Consider the following 10,682-nt stretch of genomic DNA (forward strand, 5'->3'; position numbering starts at 1 on the left):
GGATTTTTTTTCATGCATATACTTTAAAAAAAAATGCAAGAGCTAGGGAGAAAGGTAATTTGAGAGAGAAAATGAAAGAGAGAGAGAGAGAGAGATGGATTTTTCAAATTTCTTTATGAAAAAAAATATCATATTTATGAAACCATGTCTATTTAGTATGCATATTCCATTACATTGTACCATTGGAGTCTCACATGTTTAATTCTAGGAGTTTCCATTATATATGGTTCAACTTACAACATCACCAATTATCTCTTTCTCTAATTTAATACTTTAGCTAACTCATGACATGGACAAACATTTAATATATACATCATTATGCAATAATATATGCACCATTGTGTGGGGGAGCAAAGGGTTTTAGTCCTATATTACGATTTTTTTTTTTTTCTTCTTTTGCATTTTTATGGTTTGCCTTCACGCTGTGTGTCCTTCGTTGGATAAAAAGCTCATTCAAATTTAAAGATAGTCTCTCTCCTATTCTCCTATCATTTCTATACTAACAATCACATCATACATTATGCCTTTCTAAACTTTAGCCTAGGTTGATTCATTCAAATCGCCGATAAATTGAACTATTTTCCTAAACATGCATTTGCCTGCACCCCTTTTAATAGTATTTATTGCATTCCAATGGTTCATTTTTCCATACTACTTAAAAGAATACTGACTCATCCACCGGCAGCTTAAGCTTAAACCCGACTCGTCCCATCGTTGGTCCGCCACACCTGAGTCGAAACCAAAGCACTCACCCACGGACCCACTCCGGCTCAGTCACATGGTAGGTGAAAGGGAGCCCTCCTCCTTGGCTCCCATAAATACCCCAGCATTTCTCGCTCTCGGCGTCTCAGATCTCCCGTTGCTTCTCCTCGAGCCCGCCCGCCCGCCCGCCCGCCCGCCCTTCGCTCTTGTGCTCTCCGGAATGGCTTACGAAGGCATTCTTCTGGGGATGGGGAATCCCCTTCTTGACATCTCCGCGGTCGTCGACGAGGAATTCCTCGAAAAGTAACCCATTTCTCTCTCGCTGTCTCTCTGATCTGGTGTCCTGACCCTTTCTTGATAGCTCTTTCTGTGGATTTGACTGTTTCTTGTGGTTTCTGGTTCTTTGATCTATTTCCTGCTTACATATTTCGGTATGCATCGATATCTTAAATCTTAACTTGTCTACTGGAGAATCTTATAGATCTCGTGTTCTGATCAGTTCTTGGTAGCGTACTTCATGGATTTGAGTCTTTCTTGAAATTTCTGATTTCTTTCTGATTTATGGCGCCGTGTTTCGAGATCGCAAAGCTTAGCTTGCCGGCCAGTGTGTGACCGTGAGATATCGTACTGTGGTTTGTTATACGTAGGTCATTCCATTGACTTGATTGTTTCTTGTAATCTTTGGCCCTTTGATCTGTGTTTTGATCACGGACTGCAACAGGAGTGCGTCAAGATTTTAGATCATAGCTTGCTGGAGAATTGGTGAACCATGGATCTCGTTCTGTGATCTTTGGCTGGTGGTTTTGTGTCGCAGGATGAGTTAGAAATTCTAGGTTTCTTGATCTGTTTCAGTTAAGAGGAGTGCTTGCTCTCTGCATCTGATCTCATAGAGCTAAAGGTCGGAGCATATAATCTTTCTTGTAGTGTTAGATACGTGAATGGGTGATGCGTTTCATGGATTTGAAGCTCTCGTGGCACAGTACCGAGTTGATGTGATTCTTTTCTATTTTAAGCATTTTCTTTATCATCTTTTGATGCTTCTCTCTAGCTTTGGCTTTTTCTGCTGATGCATGTGTTTCTAGTAGTAATAACACTCGCTGTTTCTTTCTTTGGTTTGTCCCTTATACCTGGGAATAAGGAGACCTTGATCATATACCTAACTTTTGTGGTGAACATGTTGTTCTTTTATGTTTATCAATTTATCTGATATATATATATCAGTTATTTGAGCTTGTGCATTAGGCAGACAATGACATTTCTGGTTTCCGAACTAATCTGGGGTAAATTAGGTAGTTAATTCTTAGTATCGATTCCTTTTGGCTCCAAATATTGTGGATAAAGTATGATGATCATTATTCTATAAATATTTCATATGCTCTGTCATGTTAAGACATAGAATATCTTATGTTCACAAAAGTTTAAAGTCATTTACATGCCTGCTACTAAATTCTAGAACTGCGATTGAATAACTTGATTCTACTGGATATTTAATGAATCATGATGGATAGTTTTTTAGTTTTTCTCTCCCCTAATAATCTTACATGAATTTTGTTGTTCTATTGGTGCCTTGATGTGGACTGTTTTATTGTATATTTCTTTTCTGTTACTATTGCTTTTTGATGTTCTCAGAGCTGGTTATAATATTTTTTGCTGCTGTTGTTGTTATAATGTGTAAAGAAAAAAAATCTGTTTTATGTTACGTTTGCACGAACAGCATAGTCCTTCTATTTCATTTGTTATCTTGATCCTTTATAGATCTAAGCCACTTCATGCTATGTTATATGCCATAATGAACCACAATAGGTCACCCCTTTATGAGTCAGGGTTGTGTTTTTTATGATCAAGTGATGTTGTTAATTCATTTTTTTCCCTTTGCATATTTTATTTTCAAATACCTATAATCTGAGTATGTTGAACACAGTTACAGTTCCTTGAGCTCTTTTTTTCAAGAGTTTAGAGCTCCTGATTTCTAGGTTATGCATTTTCCTTGAACCTATTCATGAGTTTCATTAAATTTCTAAGAACTTGATTCTTGAAATTGCTTTGCATTTGTTGGCACTTACTGTTTTTTCGGTTATTAATTTTCTATTATTACTATTAGGATTTCTTTTTAAAAATTTTTCTTCCCTGCATATTGTGTACTTTTCAAATCGATAATTTATGAAGCTAGCAACTAGCTATATCCTTTTCCTGGGACAATAATTATATAGAATTGTTTTACATAAATTAGCCAATCATATGGATGTGTCAGAGCATTATGACTTTCATGATTATGATAACTTGCATTTCTGATTCCATTCCAGATATGATTATGACTTTCATGATTATGACCGCGTGCATTTCTGATTCCATTCCAGATATGATGTCAAGTTGAACAATGCAATTCTTGCGGAGGAGAAGCATTTGCCTATGTAAGTTTTCGATCACCAAGTCAAAATGACATGACATTTTTGCATAGGTCCTATGATAACCATAGATGAATATTTGATAGTCTTGGCTCTGTTTATATTATTATAAATCTTTTCTAACATTCTTTTCAATAATGACATGAATTTTATTCCTGTTATGGACTTAAAAAATGACTATACAGGAGATTTTGAATCGCATCTTAAAAAAAAAAAAAAAAGAAACAGAACAAAACTGTACACTATTGTGACCCATTCTCTGTTAACTTGTATATCATTGCCCCAGGTATGATGAATTAGCTACAAAGTACAACGTTGAATACATAGCTGGAGGTAATCCTCTGGCTTTGCTGGTGTTTCATTCTGTGCCTCTTTTTTTTTTTTTTTAAAAAAATTTATTCATTTGTTTGTTTTTTTGGGGGGGCAGGGGAGTTTGGTTTAATGTCTAGAAATGTATTCTAAACTTTAGTTCCGCTCTTTATTTATCTACCCAGGGGCCACCCAGAATTCGATCAGGGTTGCTCAGGTAAGCTTTTCAATGAACTTGCTAATATCTAATATTGAAGGGTTATCATTGAATTAATCCATACTTTTGCAGTGGATGCTTCAAACTCCCGGTGCAACTAGTTATATTGGTTGCATTGGAAAGGACAAGTTTGGAGAGGAAATGAAGAAAAAGGCAAAAGATTCAGGTGTTAATGTAAGTTATTCTTTCTCCTCCTCCTCCTTCTTCTTCACCCCTATTCCTCTCCATTTATGTGCTTCACCTCTTTTTTGCCACTGCATCATGCTTAAATAAAATTTTTCCATAACTACTGAACAGGGTCACTATTATGAAAATGAGACTACTCCAACTGGCACGTGTGCTGTTTGTGTTGTTGGTGGTGAAAGGTAAGTTTTTGATCAGATTATCTATGTTCCAAGGTTGACAGATATCTTTTGCATGACATAGATATGTATCTTCTTGTCATGTACCTAGCAGATCTATGGTTCATGTCTACAATCATTAAATTTTTGTCTTCATGAACTGAACCAACAACCATCGCCTCTATCTTTGTGCCTGGTGACGATCTTGCTGGTCATCACCTTCTCTTAAAATGTGTACTAAAATCACTTTAATAGTTGGTTAAAACGGTCTATCCTAGGTCAGCTCACAGAATTGATGAGCCTCCAGCAGATGACCACCCTAATTAAGCCTGGTTATTATATTTGTTTCTGATACATATGTCGTTACAATATTTCCAATATATTATTCTCTTAAGATATTGTTTCATTTTCTGTTACAATATAGATTGCATATTTAAGAATGATGCATGTGGTACACCTTGATTTGTTACCAAACAAAACCTTCCAACTGTTTTTTTTTTTAGATCAGTGAAGAACATGGATTGAGACTAAATGTTAGTCTGCCAGGTATCTTATTCATATGGAAGTTGTTCATGGGGAACACTCTCATTGAATCCATGCTTTATATGATACTGGCTCACTTTCTATGTTATAGTTCAAGGAGCTATATTGTGATGATTAGTTTAATTTCTGAATAATATATTCATTTGTTTGGTTTCTAAAATATGGATATCAGTAGTTGAATGTGCTTGCAGTCTTCAAAATATATAATGACCTTGTTATTTTTATGATAAATAGGTCTCTTGTCGCCAACTTATCTGCAGCAAATTGCTATGAGTCAGAACATTTAAAGAAGCCTGAAAACTGGGCATTAGGTACCTTTTTGCTCCTTGAATCTAGTTTTTAAAAATATTTATCTTACCTATTCATTTCAAGCACATAGCAGTGATATGAATGGATATTGCAACAATTTCTCATCAAACTCGAGGACCTCAAGCCTTTGGATGTTATGGGGAAATTAAGGCAGAAACAGCATAAAAAGGGGACTTTTATTCCTGGATGTTTGGAGGGTCCCCACTTGCAAGCAAATGTGAGATCCTGCTGCTTCTCACAAGAATAAAGCTTCACTGGTGCTAATAGCCCCTGATTTTTTAATTGCTTAATTAGAAAAATGGGCCATTTTGTCGATTGCATTCAAGAGGAGAGTGTCAACTCTTTCTACAATTTCACCTCACTTTGCATCTCACATCTAAATTTAGTTAATCTGAACTAGGTCACAAAGACCTGTTATTAATGGTAACCTATGCCAATTTGAAGCTTTGATAGAAGGAACGAATCATGGAGCATGCTTACCCATGCCTTATGGTGGGAAGCAAGTAAAAAAAAAATGGAGGATCTTTATTGCTACTACTACTGTTATTACCATCATCATCATCATCACTAGCACAACCTGAAGTTCTGTGCTGGGGAGAACTGCTGCAACCTGAAGTTCTCACTAGCACTTCAGGTTGTAGCACTTCTCCAGAACAGAACTTCATCTTCAGTTTTGTTATCTCGATATTGTACATAGTTTGGGAAAAACATGTTTGCCAAGCTTAGAAGAAACACAACATCATTCATCATTATCTTGGGGGTTGCAGAGATAATCAAAAAAGGAAAAGGAAAATATGCATGATGCTGTGTTTGTTCTAAGCTTGCCAAACATTTTTTTTCCCAAACCATGTACAATATCGAGATAACAAAACTGAAGATGAAGTTCTGTTCTGGAGAAGTGGTACAACCTGAAGTCCTCACTAGCATTCTTTTTATTGCCAATGACAACACCCCACCAATGCTTTTGCTCTTACCACTAACATTGCTGCCAGTTACCAACTTTCCATAACCTTCATCACCATTTGCCACTATATTTGTTGCCATGACTACCATTGCTGCTGGTTTTCTTGTGCTACCATGGCTACTAACTTCCTTGCTGTTGATACCATCATCTCACTACCATGGACTATGATCTTGCTGCAGTCACACCATTATTAGTACCAGTAATGGTCCCGCCATTGTTGGCCTTCCTGTTGTTGCAACTGCTATAGCTACTATTGCAGCTTGTACTAGCATAGCCTTTGCTTTTCGGAGAAGTGTTGATAGCTTCCGTTTCTGCTGCAGTGACCATTGTTGCTGAAACTCTTGTCATCATAACTACCACCATTGCTAGGGCAGTCACTCCAACCCACAAAACCAATACCAGGCCCTGGTCCAACCCAATCCCAACCCAGACCTGACCTCGACCCTGATTCATAGATGAATATGGGTTCAAAGTCAGACTCGCTGAAAATTTCGGGTCCAGCTTAGGTTTAAGGTTTTCAAACCACCCAACTTGGTCCTTACTAATTACCTGGTTTATTTATATACATATAATGATAGTTATAGTTTTATTTATATACCTTTCAGTTTCTAAACTCTTGGCATTATGAAACTTTGTTCCATAACTTAATGGCAAGAAAAAATATAATTACATGCTAGAACATGTTTGGGTGGTTGTACTTGACTTTAAATTAAGTGTATGTTTTCAAATTTTTATCAATAATTATTACACGATTAACTATAAAGTGCTATTTTTTCATGATTTAATTTTGGCAACATGTAATTGGATACTTTATCAATAAACTTCTCAAAATGCAGATAATTTTCGCTTGCTTAATTGTTCAAAATATATTGTTTAGTACTTTATAGGAACCTGTTTAGTAGGGGTCTTAATATGCCTAAACCAACTAGAATACCTAATGGGTTGAGCCAGTTATGAGGTATAATTAGACCTGAAACTCTGATGTGTCTGGGTCAGGTTTTCCTAAAATTGGGAACCCAACCTAATTAGCACCCTTGATGATTGCCATTACTATCTTCACTACGACCACTAGCATAATATAAGCACCATCGCAATTCACCATTAGCAATATAAAAAGGCTTTCTAGTTCTTTTTTCAAATTCTCTTGAAGATTTTCACTTTACCCTTTATCTTGCAACTCTGTTTGACATCATATTCAAAGTAAAATGTTCTCAGATATTTAGGCCCTTTTAATGCTATGAAATGCTACTTATTAAACTGCATTTCTGTAATTGCCTTCTGAGTAGTCTAACAAATAATAGATAGTTCTTCAATCATGTTCAAAGCCTGGTTCCATATTTGAAGAAAGGGCTCATACTTACCTTGATTAATTTCCATTAATTTTTATTAACTGTTCGACCCATTAGTTTAGCTTCTATTAGCTTTCCATTAACTGTATTACTTTTGTTAGTTGACAAGGCAAAATATGTTTACATTGCTGGATTTTTCCTAACGGTGTCTCCGGAGTCCATTCAACTTGTAGCTGAGCATGTTGCAGCAAATAACAAGGTAATTTTCCTTTTTTTATCGTTAAGCTTCTCATGTGTTAACTACATGCATTTACACCCTTTAAGTACCTCACATTATGCTCTATCTTTTCCAGGTATTTATGATGAACCTTTCTGCTACATTTATTTGTGAGTTCTTCCGGGACGTGCAGGAGAAAGCTTTATTGTAAGTAGCTCATTCCATACTGTCAGATGCTAGCAATTGTTTGCGGATCCCTTTGCTGATTGTTGATTTAACATGACATATAGACTTCTTTTCTCATGTGGTGAACTAGAGACATGGTTGTTGTTACAACAGTTGCTTAAAAGATATCTTTACCCGGTTTTTTTTTTTTTTTTTTTTGCTTTTTTGATCATTGTTGACAAATGCAAGCTGTTTGGATGGACTGAACTAGCATGGGGCTGGGGTAAAGGAAACCGGCTACTTTCTGATGTGTTCACTGTCTTAATCTTAGGACATTTTTTAAAATGTTAAAAGATTATTCCAAGCTTTGTATTCATTATTCAGGTATGTTGACTATCTCTTTGGGAATGAAACAGAAGCAAAGACCTTCGCAAAAGTTCGTGGTTGGGAGGTAATAATTTTTTCAATTTTTTATACTTTCTTGTGACAGAGACTCATTCTGATAGGGGTTATAAATAATGCTTAGACTGAGAACGTTGAGGAGATTGCTCTGAAGATCTCTGCACTGCCCAAGGCATCTGGGACACACAAGCGAATTACTGTTATCACCCAAGGTTGTGATCCAGTCATTGTTGCTGATGATGGAAAGGTTAGCATTTTGCTTGTTCATTTTGATGTTACTGCACAATTGATGTGTAACCTATTAATTTTGCATGCAATGTGAAAGACAAAAGCACTTGAAGTGAACAGTAAAACAGGGAAGATGGAGAAGTACATATGGGGCTGAAAACGGATCGGATACCACCATATCCGTATCCATATTTGTTTTGTTTGACGAATACAAATACGGATACGGATATTATTCGGATGCAAAATTTCATATCCATAGTTATTTTAAACGGATATGGATACAATTCGGATATTGGAAGTACGGATATAATTACAGGTATTACTTAAATAATTAAACTTTATGACTACAGAATCAAAGATATTACTAAATAAATGATAAATCAAGTTAATAATATGTTTATATGGTTATATATTTTTTTCAAAAATTAAGAAATACTATATAAAATTATATAAGGTTATATGTAGATTTGAATATTTGGATACGAATCGGATAATTGTTTATCCATATCCATATCCATTTTTCTTTGACGGATATGGATATGAATACAGATATTAGTCAGATCATCAAATTTCTATCCATATCCGGATTGATTTGGATACCAAAATGGATCCAAACAGATAATATCCATACCACTTTCACCCCTAAGTACATAACTAATGTTTAAAGCTTGCTGTGCACATGTTGCAGCTGGACTTCTGTCCTGGCTGTTGCTGTCAAGCCTTCTTCCAACTATTTATGACCAGCTTTTCAAATTGTCATTCACATAATGTTCCTATTAAAGTTTACTTCTGGTTTTGTTGCAAACTTTCCAAATCGTCATCTGTAACTACCATCTATGTTGGTTTGGATCTTGTTCTTGGCTGTTCAGCACAAGTTTGGCTGGCTGTCACTACCAGGGCTTCTTGTATACCTCTTGTCATGTTTGTACATATTGGTTGGTGTTCCCCATTATATTGTCCTTGGTATAAAGCATAGCACCCCTCTAATATACTCGGTATCATTCTTCTTAGGTTTACCCCCTATCATCTCCGCATTCTTGGATCTACTATATTTAATTGTCGTTCTTGTTTGCTTGGGTTTCCTTGCCCAACACATTAAATCTTGCAATTTTGGACATCTTTGATTTTTGTTTATACTTTCCCCAAGGCATTGAAGCATAACTTGTATATGAGATAAGATTTTGCAATTTATTTGATGGTATGTGTCAGTGAGTCTTGGAATTATTCTGGGGATTACGAATGTGTTCTCATGGCCTTTTCTTTTTTGAGCTCCCGGCAACAGGTGAAAAAGTTTCCTGTGATTGTGTTACCAAAGGAGAAGCTGGTTGATACTAATGGTGCAGGTATTTTCTTCCATCTTGGGTAGCATACCATGGTTGTTATTGAAAAACAATGTATCATGTTCGATACAAGCATGAGCAAAAACATGTCAGACACTATTTTAGCACTCGGGAAAATTCCTAAGCCATCTTTTTTATTTGCATGACATGATTGTTTTATGACAATTTAATATTGCTGCCATTGCTAATGCTGCTTTATCTTTCCCTTTTTACCCTATGGCTATTGTTTTCTGAATCATATTTTTGGGACTGTAGTTTGTTTTCTTATCTTTTACATGTAAAAACTTTGCTAGGTGATGCATTTGTTGGAGGTTTTCTGTCTCAGTTGGTCCAAGAGAAGAGTATAGAAGACTGTGTAAGAGCTGGGTGTTATGCAGCAAATGTTATAATACAAAGGTCGGGCTGCACTTGCCCGGAGAAGCCTGATTTTAATTAGGTCGTTTTTGACTATTCATAGATGAGTGTATGCCAGAGGCAGACCATCCTACTGTTTCCTTTCACGTCCTTATATCATTTTTGGTTTATTTTTGGGAGGCTTCTTGATTGTGTACTGGTTTTCTTATTTGCCATCCCGGCGTGGCAGTGGCAGCATGCTCTAAATTATCAGAGCATCAGATTTTTATAGTCCTGGTGTATTGCCCTAAGGGGATTAGTAACCATTTCAGTTTTCCAGTAAACATCTTTCTCCATGGATCATTGTACTGTTAAAATAATCATTGAAATCTATATTGGGGCTAGAATCATGGTCTTCGTAGAAATAATCTAGACATTCTATATATGACATTCATTTCTACCAGCTTTTTTCTTTTCTTTTCTCTCCCTTTTTTTTCTCTTGTTTGTAGGATGCTTAGATGGTTTTAGTCATTCAAAGTCTATTGTCTGCTTCAATGGATTAATTTAAGGTAAATTCTATTTTGAGTATTTTGTTCTTTAAATTACGAACGTAAGATATATATATATTAATCATCCTTTAGAGGATGAATGGCTCAAAATGAAACGGAGACAATTTGCTGCAATTTGGTGTACGCATACAGGTAAGCATTATCAAAATTGGTGGATTTTGGACTTATTTGAGCAATGGGGAAAATATAAGGGTTAATATTTCAGCAATTCAAAATGCAGGAGGGCAACTCGGTACAAAATGCAGGGTTTATTTATTTTTAACCCGGTTAGAAGGCTGCTATGACCGTGTGTAGGTTTTTTTTTTTATTTATTTAAATAAATAATAAGACGTGCATTCAGATAATTTTT

The 10,682-nt window shown here is 35.9% G+C and overlaps 1 protein-coding gene across 1 annotated transcript; it reads left to right on the top strand.

The window, feature by feature from the left end:
- Window positions 1-778: 778 nt before the first annotated feature.
- On the top strand, window positions 779-10,171 carry LOC105044315 (adenosine kinase 2). The gene is made up of 13 exons (XM_010922165.4): window positions 779-1,005; window positions 3,060-3,113; window positions 3,394-3,440; window positions 3,602-3,633; window positions 3,706-3,807; window positions 3,931-3,998; window positions 4,752-4,828; window positions 7,241-7,338; window positions 7,433-7,503; window positions 7,846-7,912; window positions 7,988-8,110; window positions 9,374-9,434; window positions 9,725-10,171. Exons 1-13 carry the CDS (start codon window positions 779-781, stop codon window positions 9,865-9,867), a joined length of 1,170 nt encoding a protein of 389 aa, XP_010920467.2. The 3' UTR covers window positions 9,868-10,171.
- The last annotated feature ends 511 nt before the right edge of the window (window positions 10,172-10,682 follow it).

This window comes from Elaeis guineensis, chromosome 4 (assembly GCF_000442705.2).
Source record: "Elaeis guineensis isolate ETL-2024a chromosome 4, EG11, whole genome shotgun sequence".
Taxonomy (NCBI): Eukaryota; Viridiplantae; Streptophyta; class Magnoliopsida; order Arecales; family Arecaceae; genus Elaeis; species Elaeis guineensis.

Coding starts and splice junctions, on each gene's coding strand:
- LOC105044315 (XM_010922165.4), top strand. CDS start 779: ATGGTAGGTGAAAGGGAGCCCTCCTCCTTGGCTCCCATAAATACCCCA. Junction 3,441..3,601: donor CGTTGAATACATAGCTGGAG/GTAATCCTCTGG, acceptor TTATCTACCCAG/GGGCCACCCAGAATTCGATC. Junction 3,634..3,705: donor ATTCGATCAGGGTTGCTCAG/GTAAGCTTTTCA, acceptor ATACTTTTGCAG/TGGATGCTTCAAACTCCCGG.